General features: G+C 43.6%; 2 protein-coding genes across 3 annotated transcripts in view; one reads left to right on the top strand and one right to left on the bottom strand.

Moving 5' to 3' along the window:
- The first annotated feature begins 5251 nt into the window (after positions 1 to 5251).
- LOC119179071 (phosphatidylinositol 3,4,5-trisphosphate 3-phosphatase TPTE2) lies at positions 5252 to 10231 on the top strand. 2 transcript variants are annotated; one of them, XM_037430150.2, is made up of 16 exons: positions 5252 to 5429; positions 5917 to 6081; positions 6361 to 6402; positions 6487 to 6648; positions 6742 to 6852; positions 6918 to 7072; positions 7152 to 7216; positions 7316 to 7376; positions 7601 to 7682; positions 7764 to 7914; positions 7987 to 8067; positions 8148 to 8253; positions 8503 to 8600; positions 8855 to 8950; positions 9030 to 9103; positions 9861 to 10231. In XM_037430150.2, exons 2-16 carry the CDS (start codon positions 5918 to 5920, stop codon positions 9964 to 9966), a joined length of 1554 nt encoding a protein of 517 aa, XP_037286047.1. In that variant the 5' UTR covers positions 5252 to 5429; position 5917; the 3' UTR covers positions 9967 to 10231. The 2 variants fall into 2 exon arrangements, with proteins under 2 accessions (XP_037286047.1, XP_037286053.1); XM_037430156.2 differs by lacking the exon at positions 5252 to 5429 and having other exon boundaries at positions 5537 to 6081.
- A 520-nt stretch (positions 10232 to 10751) lies between these two features.
- Positions 10752 to 21241, bottom strand: part of LOC119179061 (uncharacterized) — a 32625-nt gene continuing 22135 nt past the window's right edge. The window contains exons 15-20 of the mRNA XM_037430143.2: positions 20943 to 21053; positions 20058 to 20201; positions 18205 to 18414; positions 15852 to 16054; positions 14494 to 14598; positions 10752 to 11150 (exon numbers count right to left, since the gene is read on the bottom strand). Coding sequence (XP_037286040.2) covers positions 11006 to 11150; positions 14494 to 14598; positions 15852 to 16054; positions 18205 to 18414; positions 20058 to 20201; positions 20943 to 21053 — 918 coding nt within the window. The 3' untranslated portion in view covers positions 10752 to 11005. The remainder of the gene's footprint in view (positions 11151 to 14493; positions 14599 to 15851; positions 16055 to 18204; positions 18415 to 20057; positions 20202 to 20942; positions 21054 to 21241) is intronic.

Here is a 21241-nt window from a genome sequence, read left to right as displayed (position 1 = left end):
ACTATTCGATAAAGTTCCCTCCATGTCCAGTGTGGCCTCACATATGTGGCGCTAGCTTAAAGGTGACACTTCCAACGAAAATTTTTTTCTTTTGGTTTGGGGGGGGGGGGGGCACATTCGTGCGTGCGCCCGCGGTAGTGAGAACAGCGGCAACGCTGGCCGTGAGGTGCAGGTGCGCCTGCTCGCCTCGTGTGCACACCTGCACGCCATAACGAGCGCTCGCTCTCGCCTGGAAGTCGCTGGAACCAGGAGCACTTCGGCGGCGGGGCAATTGTGGAAGATGCATACTCGCGCCAAAATTACAAAGTGTGGGGCAAAATTCCAAGATTGCCTGTGGCGAAAATTCGTTAAATCAAGCTTGTCTCCCGCTGTTACTGTGTTACATAGAGGTCCCAAATACATGTGCTTCTATAGAGCAAGGGTGGAGAATATAAAAACTTCATTATATCGAGGAATTTGTTACATGGAGGTCCATTATAAGCAGGTTTAACTGTAGTAGTGTAAATCACTTCTACCAGACTGTTTCTTGTCGGGCATTGATTCTATTCCATGCTGCCTAAGATGTTAGGGACTTTCCTATTGCTGTTATCGCCAGGGGCTGCCAGCATCATATTGGACATTGAATTTCTGTGCACTGCTCATTCATTACTTCTAAAAGAATTGTAGCCATTGATCACCATGTATGAATGTGTGTGAATGTCAGTGAAGATATTGAGAACTGAAAGGAATTGTTGGACACTGTACAATGCTATGGGTTCCCTGCTGTGAGCAGAGGAACATGGCGTGGCATCCCAGTGACTGTTGAAAGAAGATTCTTGGGGCCAACGATAAACTATACTAGGTTTATGGCTGGTTCCTAAATTGGTTTGGGTCATTGGAAAAAAGAAAAGTGTGATCAACACTGTGTAAAGTGTCTGTTTATGAGTGCACGGCATCTCAACTGAGGATGAAACAATTTTGCTGAAGGTGCGAGGTAAGTTCGATGCATGATCCCAGACCCTCTCCAAGCAGCAGGAATGTCAGTTACGTTGAAGCTTATGTCAGTACACAATGCCAGTTATTGAAGTCGGAAAGCAGTTGCACCGGAATTTGAACTGCCTGAGACCATGTTGCAATGACAGATTGTGTGAGCACTGTGCTATCATTGAATATGACCTGCAACATGCGAGCACATGGCAAACTGCTTGATCTAGGTCAGACCGAGTGGGATAGTTAATGGCGTACGCATAATCACAAGGTCTCTGAACTCTCCAATTGTCGCTGGTCGGCTACCTGTCATGTCTGACATCTAAAGAAGTTTACATATAATGTAACAAGTGTTGCAGGGCCCCCTTTAATTCACTGGTTACTTGTGATAATGAACGTACTGAGCTATGCTTCCAGAAAGGAGTGAAGACAAGTAGTAATAAGGTCTCGCCGCAACCAAACTCTGCCTTCTTGCGGGTCTATTATGCACAACGATTGTGCGGGTCTATTATGCACAACACTGCTTACATGGGGTGCAGAGAGAATGCTGTGTAGGTCTGGAGGGAGGGCCTACTACAATACATCGCTGAAGTGTGTATGTCTGCGTAAACGACGCCAAGTCTTCACGCAGCTGTTGCATTTTGGCATTTGATCAATGCAAAGAAGCCACTCTTTCATTCTTCCTATCTTCTTTTCCTGTAGTATGCAAGATTGTCAAAATCATTTTCCTTTTGTGATAGCTGTGTATGGTTGGCCATATAGTTGAACAAACTGCGTAAAGCATTGTTGCAAAAAGATTGCCTGCTTACTCTGGTTCAAGCAAGCGAACTGGTGACACTGTTTGTTCTAAAAATGACGAGTTGTGTTGAAATTGAGATGTCGTGATTTTATATATATAAGGATATGCCTGCATCACTGTTCTCGAACCCGGTTAAAATTTAAGTATCGTTTGCTGTTGGTGATAATTCTTGTGTGACTATTACTGCTATTATTCAGTACATATCTTGCAATGATCACTAAAATGTACATGGTGCTGCCAAGTTAGGTTTGACATGTTGATGATGGCCATGTTTCTTAGTAGTGTGACTTGCCCTGCTACATATTTCTGTCTGCATCTGTCAATAAATGTGGCCAAAAGAGGATTTGTGTACCCGTCATTGTTGTGTTTACATGGCATGAAATAAGTGTTCACAAAGTTTGTTACGCTCTGTGCTCGAAACAGTACATTCATGGCGTTATGATATTTCCTATTTCTGCAACACTAATGAAGTATTGCTGTGAACGGCTGTTTCCAGCTAGAAAAGTGTAGATGACGTGGGACAGCAGGAGATATGCTCGAAGAGAACCTACTACAGTAGCGGGTGCTAGAGTGTCCCTCGTGGACACCCCGGTGGCCTAAACTCCTCAGAACCATTTAATAAAGTTCTTGACTGACTGAACCTACAATCTTGCACACTCGAGCAATTTAGTTCACCTTGCTACATCGTGATCTCTTTGTGTTAATGCACAGATACCGACCCACCCACCCCCGCTAGAAAATTTCTAGAAGGAGCAACAATCAGTCGGTGTGAGAGGGGGATGGCAGCCTGCATGAATATGTGGTGGAGGGTGACACCATTTTTAAGAGCCAAGCTCGTAAAGCTAGAGTTAAAATGTCGGGTGTCGGAAAAAAAAAAATGTCCTCCACGCCGTTGCTTAGCAGCTGCGCCCACAACCGGAGGCAATGTGTGCAGCCGCCGCACCCAGTTTAATGTGTGCAGCCGCCGCACGAGCCGAGTACGAGCGACGAAAAGCACGGGCTTATACTGGGACATCCAAAGCCAGCTTTGCACGTTAGTTCTGGCGCTAGAGTTTGGCTACTCTTGCATGGTCCGTAACAGAACGTGCTTCGACTCTACTTTGTCTACGCCAAAGAAATACCTAGCATCAGCCAAGAAGCCTACGGTAAGCTCATAAGATCAACCAGCAACTTCTCTCTCTAAAACTAAAGCTGTGTTCTAAATCTAATATTGTACGTGTGTACTTGTATGAGATTTTTGATCAGCTACGATGAACAGTTAAATTGGAAGCATAATTTGAAACGTTGCTGGGCAGGTTAAGTGCATGACAAAAACACTGTCAACAAGGGAAGACAATTATGTAAAAAAAAAGAATAAAAAAAACTACCGTACAGCTAAACAAGCGGTCGACCGGTATAAATGTGGAGGCCACGCCTTCACAAAAGACACGTTCCAAAACAACAGCCACTAGTTTTCCACAAAGTTCAGCGAGTGTTTACGTTCGTATGGCCACAAAAGCTAAACAAACATGTAAACAAGTCGAGCTCTAGACATAGCCAGTGAACGCGTTTTTTGTGAAATGTGAAGTTCATTGCTTACCCGCGATCGGTCGTCTTATCATTAGATAAAGTGGTTTGCATTTGATTCAGAGTACGCAGTTTAGAACAGATATGATGCACAGGTCGAGTAATGTGTCCAAGAAACGCAACTTCCACAGCAACCGCTATACGTCGATTGATCGCGCGGAAACGAAGCCTGCCGGCCTTGGAGCTCAACTCTCAACGAAACATCGTCCAACGCAAGCACAACCCCAGAACACCTACACCATTCAACGCCTTCAAAGCTCTCGCAATCTGCAAGGTGCATGGACGGTGAGAAGGTGGCTTTCGCATTGCCTGACATTTTGCGTGCCGCTGTCACAGGTACCAGCTGTACTAACTCTTCGGATGGAACTTGCACCTGTTAGAAAACACTGCAGTACGCTCAGGCTTCGCCTGGACGTACTCTGAGCTGCGCGAAGTGCTTCTTTTCGCAGTGATTTGCCCCATCAAGGAAGATCACGACGAGCCTTCACGAAGCGAACATTAGGATTACCAAGGCTCCGCAAGTGTGGGTACAGGGCCAGTCAATTTCCTATTATTTCATAGTGTTACTGTAATAAAGTGCTTGTTCCAATTTCAACACAATCATCTCGAAAATGTATGCACTTGCACTTTTTTTTTTTTGGCAACAGCACATGCTAGGAATGTTGCATAATATAAAGTGGTAAGCAGGGCACAGACTGAGGAACATACTGAACTAAAGCTATTGTTGCACCTATTGGGGTTATTTCGAAGGTTAACAGAAAACAAGAACATTAACAAGAAACGAGCAGGGCGATATTCATTTGCAAGCATGATTCAGTAAAAATAGGGAAAACATGTGGTCACAGTGATTGACAAAACTGTGAGTAACATTGCAGAAGATATATATACCTATAAAATTAAGATATGGATTAGATAACCGCGGGAAATAGCCAGTGCAGTTTTTCAAATATATGCCTTTACCTGTTTTATTCCTTTCATGCGACCATTGGTGATCTTTAGGCCAATTGCATAGAAAATGCACAAATAGCACCTCAGCCTGGAAACGGTGGATTTTTTTTTAACAGCGTTTGACACCAGCTCACGAAAGCACTTGGCTTTGTGGTATTTGTGTAGCGTTGCAGTTTCGGAAAAAAGAAGTTTCACATTTGAAATAAATTTTGCGGTTTGTTCGTCGGTGTTTTGTTGTTGGGACGGGTGCCCAAAGGCGGAGGGTACCGTGGAGTTTCGTACTGTTAGTGTAGGCTTAGATTCTATGACCACCGTATAACTACAGTCAACGAGAAGTATTATAACTGATGTATGGGGCGACACTCTAATTCGGGACACTGTACTAAATGGCTACTAGGCCTTCTTATGTGATTCTTAAAAGAGAAAAGAAGATAAAGGTGAGCCACGTAATTGTCTGCATCAGAGTGCGACACCTGAACAGTAGCTCATGAGGGATGGGGGTAAGGAGGGATTAAAGGATCGGATTAATGGTATAGAAATATAGAGGGGGGAGGGAGGAGAGAGTGTGGCGCAGGGACAACGACACCCAGGACCAAGGAGAAGATATGAAAGTTGGACACGGTCGCAGGAGTCCGAGAACGGAGCACCACTCTGCGAGAGCTCTTGTCGACGGCAGGAGATGGCGTAGGGCGAGCCAGTCGGCCAGAGCTGCACTGTCGTCGGAGAACGCGGGGGCACAACCGGTCGGCACGAAATCCAGAGAGCGAGTCCGGCTACTATGCAAACATCATCTAACAATGTCGTCCCGCAGTTTTGCTGGCGCGATGTTCGAAAAAAGCGCGTTCGGTTCGACTCTTGAAGATGATCGGTCTTCGCGCCGAATCAACGTCAAGCGCTGGCGGCCCGGTGAGGACCAATCACGGCTCAGATCTCGACGCAGCTCGAGGCGTCACGTGGTCAGAACAGAGCTAATCGAAAGCAACAAAAAAAGGGCGTCTGGTGCGCGAGCCGCGGCCGCGGGACGGGACGATGGCTCGAGATGCGAAAAGTTGCTAGCTAGTTTCCTAAGTTGTTAAAGAGTGTTCAGAGCGTTTTTTCTACGCGAAGCCCTAGATATCTTTCGTATTTCGACGCTACGACGAAGCTGCAGGTGCGTTGGTCGCTTTATTTTTTTAGCTTTACCGCCGCGTTCGCGTAGACTTGTTTGCTGTGGGAAAGGGGGCGGATCTAGCTACTTGGCCATGCGAAACGCGTCAGAGCGTACCTGCTTGCGTATACAAGTGACAGAGAATACCCACCGCGAAATAACAACTAAAGCTATAAACTTTGGTGTCGGTGTTTCACTCTCGTTGCGGGCGGAAGCGGATCAATTTCGCTTCGCCGTAGCTCACCCAGTCGGCGTACACTGCGCATAGCAGCTGCTGGAGGAAACATTTTAGGCGATGCCTTCGAGTTTCTCAACAGCGTGGCAAACTGGACAAGTGAGGGTGGTGCGGCGCTAGGTGTAAATCTCGGGGAAAGCTCGGCAGGTTGTTTAGGGCGTGAAGACGTGCGTAAACGCTGTGCGAATGAAATACTTGACACACCTGTTCTTCGTCTTGGAATGGCACTGATTGCGTTGAATTGGTTATTGGCAGAATGGTGAAGTACACGCAGTTTGCGAACGAAAGCATGGAGCAGATAGGTGCGACGAGCAGCAACGGCACGACAACCGGCCAAGAACCGACAGAGGTGGTGGTGATTGAGAAAAACCACCAGCTGAACAGCAGCGCGTTTGAACAACCCAGCGAGCAGATCGCAAGGCAAGTGTGGCGGTCCATTACCACGACCCGTGACACCAAAAAATTTAATTCTCGGATCTCGACGTGCCGAAATCACGATGTGATCGAGGCACGCCATAGTCGGGAAACGGGTCGAGGTTTATTTCTACTGCTTTGGTTTTTTTTAGCATGAACCTAATAATACATACATACTCCGGGCCCTCGTGCTGAGCAGTGCTACACCGTAGCCGCCGAGCGCTCACGTCAATTTACAATGTCTTTGTAATGCATGGAACTTATGCTGGCACTTCAATCTCACAGGCATGTCATGTTAAAGAGATTTGTGGAGCACTTGGGATTCAGGTAAGCTCCAGCTGTACTGCACTTAATTAAAATGCTATGGCAGTTTTTCCATATTGTTGCCCTTTTTCTTCATTCTTTTTACAGGCTCTTCAGTTTTTCTTTAATTATTATTGACATAAGTGTATTAATAGCTGACCTGTGCCAACCAAACAAGCCGGCACATGTCGAGAAAGCCTATGATATCGTGGCACTATGCTTTGTGTCCTTCTTTGTCCTCGAGATCTTCTTTCGAATGTATGCACAAGGGTAAGCAGCCACATACTTGATACTTCACTTCTTTAACATACAAATGCAGCATAGCTTTAACATGAGTGATCCAATGATGCATTTCCCACACAGCACTGGAGAGTTCCTGAAGCATTGGTACAATGCTGTCGACTTTGTTGTCGTCATGTTGTCGTTCGTTGCCACCGTTGCCTATGTGTCCGTCGAAATATCCGGTTACTACAAGTAAGTTCAGCTTTCCAAGCGTTGAGAGTCAGCCTTGAGGACACATTGTTCGTTTGTGCTTTCAGACTTCTGGTAATCGGTCGAATTGTGCGAATAGTTAGCCTCCTTCGAATCTACACAGAGAAGAAAAATTTGACCAAAGGAGCCAGACTCATGGTGTCTGAGAATAAGAGGCGGTACAGGCAGGATGGCTTCGATTTGGACCTTGTTTATGTGACTGGTGAGTTTGGCACATCTTTCATGATGAATTAATTGCTTCAATGGATTATATCTCACATTATTCACCTTTTCTTATGCAGATAGGATCATTGCTATGTCATATCCATCATCTGGAAAGATGTCGTGGTATCGAAACCCTATTCAAGTAAGTAATTTGTTATATTTCTGGTACTTTATTTATAGGGTGTAATATAGAGGGTCAATATTGTGATATTATTTCTAACTGGTAATATTTTTCTTTCAGGAAGTGGAGAGATTTTTCAACACGAAACATCCAAACCACTATCGCATCTACAATATGTGCAGTGAGAACTTTTAATGCATTGAGTCCTGCTAAGCTGAGGGATACTGTTAATACTACTTATTATCATTCAGCCTCTTAATTTTCTTCATGACAAAAGTGTCTTTATGAAATTTGTATTCACCCCAACTATGAAGTTACACATTTCCAAGTACCAATGCTCCATGTAGTACTACTCTATTGTACAGTGACTGAAGTTCCACACTAATACAGACACTCGACTTCCAGGTGAACGAACCTACGACAACAGCCACTTCAATGGTTGCATTGAACGATATCTAATTGATGATCACAATGTACCTTTACTTAGGTGCGTAGCTTGACGGTTCTGAGCAGGTGGAAAAAGCACAGCAAATATTTGCATGTAAATTCCCACTCGTCTTCTTGGCAGGGATGCAACCGAGTTCGTGGCAAGGGCTCAAGCATTCTTGAATGAGGATCCCGAAAATGTAGTGGCTGTCCATTGTAAAGGTGGCAAAGGGAGGACAGGAACAATGATTTGTATGCTGCTCATGCACAATGGCCTTTTTGAGTCTGCGCAGGTGAGAAGCTACACATAATTAACATGCAGATTTCATAGCATTCCATTACCCTTTCAAATTAATTTCCAAAAGGCAAGCTTGGAGTACTTTGGAAATGTCCGCACAGACAAGACTGTCGGGACAAAGTTCCAGGGTGTTGAAACCCCTAGTCAGGCAAGTTGACATTTCCTGGTGCATTTCTCAAAATTTTAGGTCTAAAAATGAGTGCTGTGTTGTTGGTTTGCTATCTGCAGAGCCGGTATGTAGAATACTTTCAAGAGGTGAAGGAAAAGCACGATGGAGTGGTGCCCGACGAGGTTCCATTGAAAGTGAAGGAAATCAGAATATACAAGCTATCGGGTGAGTTCGTTACATTTATTTTTGACACCAAAGGCTGTATTACATTACAATCTCTGGGGATTCGTTAATGTGACATGATGTTCACTGCCTTGCTTCAGAGAAGTGACTGCTCAGCCAGTAGACTCTGCCCATCATGTCTTACGTTTAAGTGCCGTCCCCAAAAGTTGTCAACTTGAAAAGAGCAAAATGGCGGTGACTGCATGTGCTTTAAATGGTACCTTCTGACCTGGCTCATATTAAAATACACAGGTGTTGGACAAGGCAATGGAACAGACTTTTCATGTGAAATCTTTGAAGGAAAGACCAAGATGCACGAGATGGACTTCGGGCGTCAAATGAACTGTCTGGTTAGTGCTTTCTGAAGCATTTAATTAAAAGCATAGCAACTGGGTTACACCACTGCAGAGAATTAGCGACACCTAGTAGCGATGCAAAAAAAAAGTCCTGGTACCGAGATTCTTAATCTTACCAAAATTAGTTTGACAGTGTGAGCTATATACGTTATGACCTCCTTGGTGTTGCAACAGGCTGAGCCAGGAACACTGCAGCACAGCATGTAATAAACCATTTAGCTAGTGGAATTTTGGTTATTTGTTACCAGGTACACTACCGTTCTGAAGCTGATGTTCTTGAAGTGAGTACCCTGAACTTCCCTGCTGTCAAAGGGGACGTGAAATTCAAGTTTTCCTGCCGAAGCGTAAGTTTATTCACTGACAGCCTTCACTGGCAACGAAACTACTTCAAGCATTTTCATCCCCATTCCCTTGTTTTTGCAGCCATCTGTGCCTCGAGGTTACGATGACTGTCCATTTTACTTCTGGTTCCACACCAGCTTCATCAAAGACAACAAGTAAGGCAGTGTTAGCGCATGTCAGGGGCGAGATTGTGTGGTCGAGCTAAACCTGAAACTTGGGCTAGTCAGTTTTGACTTCAAAACATTTTATCTGTGACAAGATAATGACAAAGAAAAATGTGTTGTTAAATGATACTGTCAACTGATCTGCAAAAGAGAAATCTCATAAAGATAGAGCATGCTGCTGGCTATCAACTGAACTTTATTTAGTGCAAAGTATGCACTATGCATATTATACACAAGGGTGAATGGGTTGTGTGTGCAGTAAAGGCAAAAAGATATTTGCTCACTACAAAATACACTGGAATGTGCCAGAACCTGCCATGGTAAGTTAATTATTATGGCAGTCAAGAAAAACTGAAAAGTATATTTTGGTTGTTCTAGAGCAGAAAAATCTATCTGAATCTTCTGCATTAAATTTTTGGCATAGTAGAATGAAGTATAATACTATTCATCAATGACAGCAGTCTGAAAACCTTTCGCATTAGATGTGGACAGAAAACGTTGGCACCTAATACCATTGTTCCATACTTTCTGGCTTCAAAAGTTTTTAAAAATCATGTGGATGCTCGAATGCACATTTTTGATAGTCGCACAGTACTAATTTTCTGCCTCATCTCAGTTTTGCCTCTTCATAAGTGCATAGTACTGAGCCAACAAACTCAAGTGGACATGCTGTTCAGAAATTGTGTGTATAGAGAGAGTTAATAGAGGCTACAACCTCTAATTTGACCACTGTATTTGATTACCTCAGGTTGTACTTGCCAAGAGACGTTCTTGACAATCCTCACAAGCCGAAGACGTGGAAGGTGTATGATGATGGCTTTGCTGTCGAACTAATCTTTACCAATCCATCCTGAGCCGAAGAGGCAGCCGCGGCAACTGGTGCCTCGTTTTCACTGTGATGTGCAATACTGGCCAATCTACTCAACTCGGCCGCACTCAATGTCGGTAGTGTAGAGAACATGCAACGGTCACAATTGACGCTTCTATTTATGGGAACTCTGGTACAGAGATCCATGTACATACCGCTTGTATTACAGATTATTCTTTATTAATGTATGTTTATGCATTTGTAGTATGTTACGAATAAAATGGGAGCAGTGCTCTATTCTGTATTTTCAAGATATGGCTCTGCAACCTTTATTGTGAACTAGGCATTGTAATGTCTGAATGAACACTGTGAAACAGGACTTTCTGCAGTACTTATTTTAGTTGTCTAACGCCTAAATTGAAATAAAAATTGAAGTAAAGACACTGTATGATAAAGGCTTCCAAGTGTGATGACGTGTCCAGATCTTGTGCATTTGGCCTCTGCTTTACGTCTTGCAAGTTGATCTTATGCCTACATCAAGATATTGTACTATAAATATAAGAACTTGCATTATTAATGGTTGCTTAGAAATTTGAGCCATTAAAGAAAGTACATCAAGCAAGAAGAATGTCTGAAGTAGCAAACCCACGTACCACCTTATTCTTACTGTAGCTAAACTATTGCCTACCTAGTTGAAGCTCACGCTAATGTTGAAGGGCTTTGTGTATGAGTGCACCAAATGTTGGTGGTGAACAAACATCGCGCAGGAGACTAACTTTTTGTGTCGCTTAGTGTTCAGTTATACTTTTCCCCATTGCATAATTGGGATAATAAAGGTATAAGATAAATTTATTCGGTCAATAAAAACCAAAGCACAGCGAGCAAGGGTAGCAAGATATATTACAGTGCAAAACACTTGCACAGCCACGCTTCAAGAAAGTCTTGATAAAAAAATGAATATGAGAGGATGCTTATGGTATCAAATGATTTCCTGTACAAATGAGAGGGTTGCTTTCAATGCCATGCAAGTGCATGCTGTCTGGATGAAGTACTGTGCCTATGACGAAGCTGCAATGACGCTTAGCCTATTGCGGGGGCCTGGTTCCATTTTCTGGGCTGAAGTTTAGCCTCGTCTGGAATGAGCCCGTGAAGCCATGCAGCGTAAGTTTGCCGTTGAGTCCACTGCGTGCTTGTTGGTGCAGTCGGTTCAACTCTTCCTTGCACTTCTCCCTGCAGAAATTAAATTTATGATATGTATGAGTTTTATTTTTTTTTTCTTACCTGTAAACATGTTTAGAAGACTTTTTTCGGGTCCACAGCACTTTAGATGAGAGGTTGGGCCTACAAAAATTGTGTAAAGTCTTGCTTCTGAGTTGCCCTTCCCACTCCATGACATGACCCATTTTTCTACCAGTCATTTGTGATAATTTCATGTGTTTTGTGAATACTTTTTTCATGAAAAGCGTTGCCAGTCCTACCCAGTCATGATTTACTGTAAGCGCAAATCTCATCTGGATAACACTACTATTCATATAAGCTGACAGTTTGCATAACCTGGCCCTTCAGGCAAAAGAAGTGTTCATTGAAAAATGTTACAGGAAAAAGATAATGAACAAAAGTTCAATGACTAATGTCCGTAAGAATGCACACTTCGTACGAGTTCTCATCACATTTGAGTACAATCTTACTTTCTGCATGAAGTCTTCAACACTGCCTTGAAATGTCTTGCTTTTTCCTATAATAAGAGTTGTGCGATGGCCCTGCTTCTTTTGATGAACACACACACACAGCAGCTTTTACTTTTAACCAAATTTTGTCATGGTGTGTGAGGAAAAATTAAACCCTGGAAACTTGGGCAAGTTGGTAGGACATAATTGAAGATACGAACAGTGCAATCTAGTAGTAGTTGCAGCGTAACTACAGAAGCAAGAAACAAAGACAGAAAAGAGCGCTGACTTTAAACAATGATTTAATAGTGGACACCATTCCCCTATTATGTACACCACTCTGCTAATAAATCATTATTTAACGCCAGTTCTTTTTCCTGTCCTTGTTTTTTGCTGCTGTAGTTATGCTGTAACTACTACTATGTAGCGCTGTTTGTATTGTCAGATATATTAAAGGGGTGAAGACTTAATATTCTCACAAATGTCCATTCTTTTGTGCAAATTGAAGCTGCACAGCCCCTACACTAATGGTCTCAATCTCTCATCTGCTATCATTTAGCAATGTCACGAACAGCCACTAAGTCGCAAAAAAAAAATGAAATGAAGACTGTCACATGCAGGCCTTGTGTTTGAGGAGACCCTTGCCTTGTACCGATAAAAAAAACAATCCTAGCAGGGTGCTACAGGACTCCGAATACGTTATTTTTGCACTTGTCTCTACAAATGAACTTTAGTTTCAGTACATATATAGGAGCTGAATGCATTGCAACACCTTGGTTCACTTTGTTCCAGTGATTTCCAATGCTACCAGATGCAAGGGCAGAATTTTATTTTTTCAATACAGTGTTTTACCTAGTTCTTGTTCTGGCCTTTCCTTGCCTCTACGCCTTTCTGGCTCGCTGCTTTGAGTAGCCCAGTTGAATAACCAATTTAAAGACAGTACATTATAAGCAACTAAACTAAAGCATGCATAACGTTATTCTGAAATCTTTAATGCACTTCAATAGGAGCCCTATCTTTGAAGCTAAACATTCACCAGACAGCAAGTTCAATAAAGCAAAGAACATAACGGTGTCATTTAATTTCTATCTAATCATATAGTCCTGTAAGAATTTTTATCAGTATCACCATTAGCTTTATTGCTCCATGACAGCAGATCTTGTTTTATAGTGGTGATGCTCTACACGTCTCACATTTCCAGAGTACTTTGTTGTTTTGTAGAGGTGGTGCTCTATACGTCTGACATTTCAAGAGTACTTTGTCAACTTTAAATTCAAGTGTTTTCCAACCTTCATATTGCCTAAATGTGGACTTTTGGGGAGCGAGATGTTTGCAGCAGAGTTTTTTTAAGCTAAAAAATGTGCATTAGTACTTCTCTGATGCAACCAGTATCGTGCGTTTTATGCAATGATTCTCCCCCTTAATTTTTTTTCTTCTGAGCTTCATATGACGCTATTCGTATTTCTGTAAAATTCTCCTCCTGTGCAGCACAATTGTCACAGATATTTGCAGATATCTTAAATTTAATTTTGTGACATTCAACACAGATACATGTGCACAAGGCATGTTTGATCTCCCAAATTTACAAAGTGAGAAATAGGGCGAGTCAGCATTTCCAAGTGGTTTTAATGCTTCTAGCAAACTGCTTTGTATGGTTTTAATGCTGCGGGCAAAAATTAAAGAAAAACCTTAAATGTGACCTGATGGGCACTATTACTACAATTAGACTGCAGTAAATACAAATGGTTGCATTATGGTTGATTACAAACTAAGAATAAATAAAGCTCTGCCCACAGAGCCGCGGGGCACTTATCAATCACTTATGTAAGAGAGTAATGAACACAGTGTCCTATTTTAAACTGTAGGTACCTCTCCTGTGTACTAATACACGAATCACGCATGTAAAAAACTAAAGGCCCATCATTCCTGCCTATGATATGGTTTTTCGCTACGCAGTGATGTCAGAATATCTGAAGAAATTTTCCAAAATGCCCAAGTTTTCGATTTGGAAGAGCCCCTCACTAGGTCAGGCCATTTTGAGCTGACAAGAACAGTTCTTACGTTGCGCGCTCTCACGATCATATATGCCAAGAGTTGCATCGCTGCATGTTGCGGCAAAAAAGTTCAAACTTCAAACTGAACGTTTTCTGCTCTGCTTCTCGTGGACGCTGCATTTCAAGATGAGACGATCAAGTACAACAAGTGCAACGTAGTTAAAGGTGCTGCGCTGCGCACCAAAGAAAACAATGGGCGAGGAAGACACCGAGGCACACCAGTGCAGCATAAACTGCAGAGGAAGGACGGCCTGTCTGGGCCACGCGTCATTATGTGTGCGTGGTGTGGTGATATGTGTATGTCGCGTGATTATCCTCCTCAGGTATAGGAGAAGGCGAGGAAGGACTTTGGCTTGTAAAGGTTAGACAGAGAAAATGGCACGGGCGCAAGGCTTGCCGCCTCCCATAACTTTTGCGAGCTGGTTCAAAATATTTTTTTTATCTCTGCTCATAATAAACCAATTCGAGAAATTATTGTGTAGGATGCTCTCTTTTGGGCACAACAGCCTCCAGTGCATAACTAAAGTTTGCCATGTGGCCCGGTGAGGGACTCTTTAAAATCAGCGACACGTACATGTGTGTATATGGGAACATCCGAGTATATAAAACACGCATAAGGTACTTGTAGTCGCAAAAAGGTGCACTTGTGATTGCATAAAACGTCTATGCGAATTCTCTCTTGGTGAAACAGTGATGCATCTGTGGGGAGCTTGTATTTATTCTCGGGTTGTAATCAACTATAATTCCCGTTTGCGAGGTGATGCCAGAGTTGTCCACCCTGTATTGTCTCGAAACGCAGGCACTACTACACCTCACAGCAATAAGTGCAGAGCCACTGCATCACTCTCTTACCTTTCATATTGCTCGTTGATCACTTGTTGCTTAAGTTGCTCGACTGCATGCTCAAACTCTGACAGCTTGCTTCTAAGGAAATTGTTTTCTTCATTTTGAGCTGCCCTGTAAAATAGAGCAGAATATTACAGAAGCATATCGTGATGAGCAGAATTACATGACATCGTCATCACATCACAACAATATATTACTGCAAACCCTTCTAAAGTCCTCTTTAGAAGGGTTTCCTAGGTTTCATAAGGACAGGAAAGTGCTGCTGTGTTCAGCAGTCGAGCACAAGGTAATGGGTTTGATTTTTAGCTGCAGAGGCCACAATTTATCTAAGGTGAATGCAACAACACTTATGCGCTCATATGTAGTCTATGTTAAGCAATGCAAGGTCAATACATTTAATCCAGGAAGTCACTGCTATGGCATGCATCGCACTCATTTTGAATTTTATGGTTGCTGCATTAGATGAAAAAATTGACTTCGCTTGTATATTAGTAAAGTACTATAGTGTTCCTTGGGCCCTCAGACGCAGACATTCAAGTCGAGAACATCAACATCACATATGCTCTCAATAGCCGAACAGCACAATGCATCTTCCCAACGTCCTTACACTCCCACACCTGTGCTGACGCAAGTACTCTGCACGCTCTCAGGTGGGTGCTGAGGGTACATGTGGGGGTACTGTTAACCACAAGTACCCTTCCAAACACTGAAAGCACTACGCTTGCTATAAAATGATACTTGGCAAGGCAAAAGATGCGAAAAAAATATAAACGAGATGGCGATGCCACCTTGACGTTCAAACTTCAAATCGTTTTGATGTCATAAATTTTTGTGACATTACTGGGCTCGAAAAAAGAGCCAACAACATAACGTGGCCAGTTGTGTGGCCGCTCCCCTAGTCACCTAAGAGGGCAGGGGGGTGCAAAGTCAGCCCCACACATTGACGTAATAGAAAGGGGTAGCGCAGCGATGAACCTTCATCCCTTCTAATGGGGAACTCGGCACACACCTATGCTCACTGCAGGTATGTTGTGACATCACTACTACTTTCACTGTCTTTTCTATAGAGCTGAGGTGGTGTTGGACACGCCTTGATCGGGAGAGTGAGCATTTAGGTACACTTCGGAAGTGTACAAAAGTACATTCCAAATGTTTGCTGTGTCCGACCATTCGTATGGAGTGTATGCATATATAGAGCAAACCCAAAAGAAGCTTGCTATAGCCTCGAAATTTGACGGCGCCCCCCGTTAATACAAAGCAACAGAACAACATCACACAACAAAAATAACAATGGCAGTTGAGCTATATTTACTAGCTACATTTATTAGTAATTATATATAACCATTTACTGGCAGCATGCATACCTGCTTGCAACTCCGGCTTGCATGTCCTGCTTCATTTTTTCCATCTCGGCAGAGAGCCTTTCAAGGGCAATGTCTGTCTGGCAACGCTGCTCCCGAGATGTGGCGAGCAGGCGCTCCAGGCTGGTCGCATCGGAACGAGCCGTGGCTGCTTCAGTGCGTGCCAGAGAAAGATCATCTTCGAGGCGCCTCAAGTGCCCAGAGATCTGGAAGAACACGAGCCGTATTTCGAATTTAATTATCTGATTCAGCTATTGTTTGAAGTGGAGGGCTAGGCCTTATGGCAGGTCTGTAGCCAGGAATATTTTTCAATGATGATGAGGGGGGGGGGGGGGGGGCGGGAGCTACAGCACTCATGCTTCCCGACTACGGGCTTGCTTTACATAGCAGAAGGCTTAACTGAGCAGCATTTGAAATGTTGACCACTGGGTGAACAATAGATAGAACATTAAACTATATGCAGTACGTTGAGCACCCCAGTTATATATTTGTGCCCATTTCACTCCACACCATGTCACAAAACAGGTGTCGGCAGAATGCTAATTTGTACTGATTAGTGAATGCTTTAACAATGACACAAAAAATGCCTCAGGTTGAACAAGCAATTCATACATAGGAACACGGTGCGATACTCTAATTTAACAACTTATCCAAGTATTCTGCTAATGCACGTTAAAAAAAATAAAGGCAGTTCACTAGGTTTTTAAAGGAGCTCGTGCACAAATGACAATAATACTGAGAACAGTGCTCAGTAATTTGCTGGTCCTTAGGGGACTACATACAGCACCATTGTGAGTCCACCTGGAATGGTGGCGGCCTCGGTGCACAGCTCCCTCAGTTCCCGACATACATCATCTCCCAAGAACTGTCGAGCACAAGGAGAGACAGGAGAAGCAAAGCGCCAGGGCACCGTCCCTCAGATTGTCTAGTGCCACTCAGCCATTAAATTGGCCGACATGCATCCTTTCTTTTAGGATTGCACTAGTGTGCCAACTGGGAAGTTGGCCTTCGGCGCAGGTTTCTGTTTCAAAACAGCATACGGTGGCAACTTCCTGCCATCTGCAGCAATAACCAGCATTAACGTTTGGAATAGCCCTTCTCGGCGTCTACCTTCGCAATGGGCACGCTGCGTGTTCCTCTATCATGGACCCATTGCCATGCCGAAATTCACGGGCATCTGGTCCGCTTTCCTGATTTGCGAGAGAAGAAATTCTTGGTCCCACCGCAGGCGTATCATAAGCTTGTGAAAGTGCACTACCTTTTCTCCATAGCAAGGAGACAGTCACTGACAAAGTGATGTCAAACACAGTCGATTGTACTACACGAAGCGTGTGGCCCACCCATTACGTACTCGCTTTGAAAGCGGTGGCCATTAGGCCATGCTTCATGGCCATGCACGTGCAGCCTGATCGCTTCGTGCAAAATGACACAGAGTTCTTTTTGCAAGTTACAGACATGTTCTAAGAGCTCTTCTTGCATGGTGTGAAACTTTCTGGCCTTCGGTCCCTCGAAGACATGCACTCCCTATTTGTTGTGCACAGCTTGTGCTGCTCCAGTAAAGCACACGGACTTTTTCAATTCTGAAGTGCCTATCAGCAGCACGATCCAGGTGCTCAAGTACGTACTTCACAATCTTTAACTTGCAACCAGCCGTGCAGCACACATTTTGGCGCATCATCTACGGTGAAACTCAAGAGAGGCTAAAAACGTACTCATAAAGGAGTGGGAATGGCTCGTGGGGAAAAAAAGATAGGGCTACAATGGCTAGAATGCAATATAACGCTAGAGCCGGTGTCACTGCTTTGATTGGATGTCCCACCAGGCCTCGTACTTGGTCACTTAGGAGGTAGATAAGGTACACAGCATTATCTTCTGCAAGCTGTCTCTCCTGTCTCCACATGCTCCCACTGCTGGCACCTTAAAGTTTTGTATTTGCAGGAAGTGACTGTTGGCTGGTGTGGGCAGTTTCGTGGCCTTCGCTCACTGTGTGCTTGGGAGCTGTTTGTGAATCCTGCTGCGGCGCATGGATGCTTCAAGAACCAGTACAAAAAGTGAGGAACGAGCCGCACAAAAATAAAAAGAAAAACAAGCAAAGAAGGGGGTATGGCAGTGGGCGGAGGGGAGGGGGAGAAGCGAACTCAGGGGGATCGGCATAGTTAGAAAAAGTGAGAGAAAGAAGAGAAGAAAGATAGAAACGAAAAACCAACAAGCGAGGGGGCCCCGAAGCAAATAAAAGTAGGGGGTGCATTTATTACGTAGAGGAAAAGAAAAACCAGAATTTTGACGGCTAAAGTTGAGGATGCATTTATTATGCGAATGCAATCTTTACACAAGTAAATACAATATTTAAACTTGCCTGATTGTTGACAGTTTGTTCTTTGGCGAGCTGGTCCTGTAGCGATTCCACCTGCTCGGCAAGTCTTGCACGTGTGTCCGAGCTCTTCTGCAGTTCCTCCTTCAGTCGACTTCCCTCGGCAGCGCTGTGCTGCAGCGACTCTTCCAAGGCAGCCACTGTCGCTCCCAGTGAGGCCAGCTTCCGCTCCTGCTCTGATGTCACGCTCATGTGCTGCAGAGAGGCAATCGCAGGCACTTAATTAATTATAGCCAGCCAGCTATTCCAACTGCATTTCGGTGAGAAATCTAACAGCACCGCACAACGAACAAACAAAATTCACAAGCCCTTGCCTTATCAGCAAAATGGGGGCAAGCAAAGCTAGGCATGTGCGTTCCTGATGTACTACTTTTCTTTCTGTGACACTGTGCAATGCCCCTTCCTAACCGTTTCCTTCTTACATGTCGGGAATTGTACCTTCATCCACATGCTTGTTGCTACTGGCAACATCAACGATCATGCGTTCATATCCAGACAACAATGAAGCGTGGCAACGTGAAAGGACAAGTCACCACGATAAAAAGATCAGATTGCCAGACTAGAAATGGCTGACAGCCGACCAGGCCACGATCAAGACGGCATCAATCACTGGCACATACAAATACGCAAGTGACCAGTGAACCTTCGAGAGCCGCATTACTTTATGTTTGTCAGTGCCAAGTTTCTCGTGTACGAGGTTGCCACAAAAATCTGTGAGTTACAATGAGCTTTGCTTGAAAAGAAGCAATGAATCAAGTAACACTCACATTTTATGTTTGCAAGTCTTCAAAGTGATTTGGCACACAAAGGAGTCACCTAAACAGAACGCTGGTCAAGTAGTCGAAAGGTAAGCATGCACTTGTTTGTTTTCATTCAGCTCTAAATTCCTTAGCTGCTTCACATTGTCTTCCTCTCAATAGAGCCAATGTAAATTAAAAGATCAGTTTGCTGCATTTTAACTTAATGACTTCAGTATGAGAAATCATAATATGGTTGCCAGTCAGTGCTTAGTGGAGTATGCAGGAAGCTGTGAAAGTGTCAGCTAAACTCGGAAATGCAAACAGAAAACAAACAAATAAATTGAAAAAAAAAAACTGAGTTGACTTGCATGACCATTGCAGAATTTGAGATAAAGCAAAGGTGCCTGTACTGCCACAGGCATTTTCCCAGTAAGTATTCCTGGTTCCTGTAAAATTTATGCTTGGTCCTTACACACCTTGTTCACTGCCTCTCCATAAAACATGGTATATAGCCACAGCTGTTGCACGGGTAACAAATGGAACTAAATGCAAAACTACTTAAAACTGATGCTCTTGCTGGTGAATTTTAATATCCAAATACACTTTCACAAGGGACAGGTACCCTGCAAAAGGGTGCAAGGTTTTAAGCAGCCATAGGTAATGATTTACACAATCTAAAAGTTCAATTCGGGGCTCAAAAGAATTCGCTGAGAGGGGTTGTCTCTTGGTAAGTGCAAGAACATAACCAATCTTGTCAGAAGCACTTAATCCATTTAGGCAGTGGTTCTGTTTAACAGATTTCTGTTCAATGTGAGTCTACTGTACAACCAGCCACTACAACTACTAGTGTATCACTACTAGTTTGTTTTCTTAGGAATGTCAACAGTGTGAACAAGAAGGGACGGTGAGAGGACGGTTGAATTTATCGAGCTAGTTTTTTTTACTGTATTAGTCTATGAATGGTGTGTGACAATTCAGTCTACCATTAACAACAAAAAAAAAACCTGCATTAAAATGCTTCCGTCTTTGTGTTCTTCCCAAACAGTTACCCATCATCTTCGTCAACCTTGCATGCCATTCCTCTTTTTAAAGTCTCACCCGGGCAAGCTGCTGACGCAGGCTATTGAGTGTGGCATCACTGCTGTCATGTTCTCTCTGGCTTTGCTCGGCTTGAGTCCGCAGATCAGCGTTGGCTGAGATAAGAGACCGGTACTGGTCCAAGAGATCTTCCCTCTCTTGGTCCTGCACAGATAAATCAATAATTCAGAAATGTGCAGCTGCTTACACCTAGATGCCAAGATGCATGCAGTAATCCTACTCTAATCTATATGCATATTCGACACGACTCCAGAGGCTTAAAGAGAAGAGCTTCATTGAGAGTTTTTTCTGAAATCAGATGTACTTATTATTTAAACACTTTTCTTTTCTTCCACAAGTTGAAAATTGGCAACCACAGTGCCTGTTCCTTTACTTGTCTGTATTTTACCTGTGACGCTCTCAATTGCTAATGAGCCTGTCTTTCGTTATCTTAATAAGTGCGTATTGCACATCCAGAGCATGCCTACAGATAGCAGTTGATACTTGGCAATTTGATGCTTAACCATAAACTATGATTTAGTACAGAGGCATCAGTAACAGGGTTGCAAAAATGTGCTGCTCTTTCCCCTCTCTTGTCTGAGGAGGAGCGTTAAGATTAAAAACGAGGGTGGTGGAACGTACTGCTGAAATCGACTGTGCGTAAACTTCCAACTCCTGATCACAAAAGCGACCGAGTGATCAAGCGTACCTCCCTCAATGTACCATTCATTCAACTTCCAGAACTCCAGCCTTTCATACATTCCTCCACACCGAGCGCCTTCCTCCCATCTCTAATATTAAGTGGGAAAGCTGCACCTTTGATTTAATATGTTACCGTGTTTTGAGGAAAGTCTTTGCTGCTCAGTCAGTGTTCAATTACCAGTAGAGGCAGTAAGCTAAACTCACCCTAGTACGCAGGAGCTCTTCTATTTTGGCCACTTTAATCACATACTCCTGGATTTGAAGTTCTAGGTCTCTCCTCTGTTGCACGGCATTCTCGAAGTCAGCTGCCATGTTCTGTACACAAGAGGAAAGATGTTTAGAAATGACATGTCTCTCATATGTGGTAAAACAAAACATAAAGCTAGGACATTGGCGGATAATATAGGCTTCCTGAAGTTGCTGATATAGGCAGGACGCACTGACATCGATGGCAGCAATGATGGCCAAAAGGGCCTAACAACTTTTCCTTGGCCCATAGCAAT

This window comes from Rhipicephalus microplus, chromosome 2, assembly GCF_043290135.1.
Source record: "Rhipicephalus microplus isolate Deutch F79 chromosome 2, USDA_Rmic, whole genome shotgun sequence".
Lineage (NCBI taxonomy): Eukaryota > Metazoa > Arthropoda > Arachnida > Ixodida > Ixodidae > Rhipicephalus > Rhipicephalus microplus.
The sequence above is the reverse complement of the archived record's forward strand: the minus strand, read 5'-3'. Positions and strand labels throughout refer to the sequence as shown.

Bases quoted from the DNA above. Each gene is read 5' to 3' on its own strand.
- LOC119179071 (XM_037430150.2), top strand. From the start codon at position 5,918: ATGGTGAAGTACACGCAGTTTGCGAACGAAAGCATGGAGCAGATAGGT. The intron at 6,403-6,486 runs GTAAGCTCCAGC...TTCTTTTTACAG, and splicing joins GTGGAGCACTTGGGATTCAG to GCTCTTCAGTTTTTCTTTAA. The intron at 8,068-8,147 runs GCAAGTTGACAT...TGCTATCTGCAG, and splicing joins GTGTTGAAACCCCTAGTCAG to AGCCGGTATGTAGAATACTT.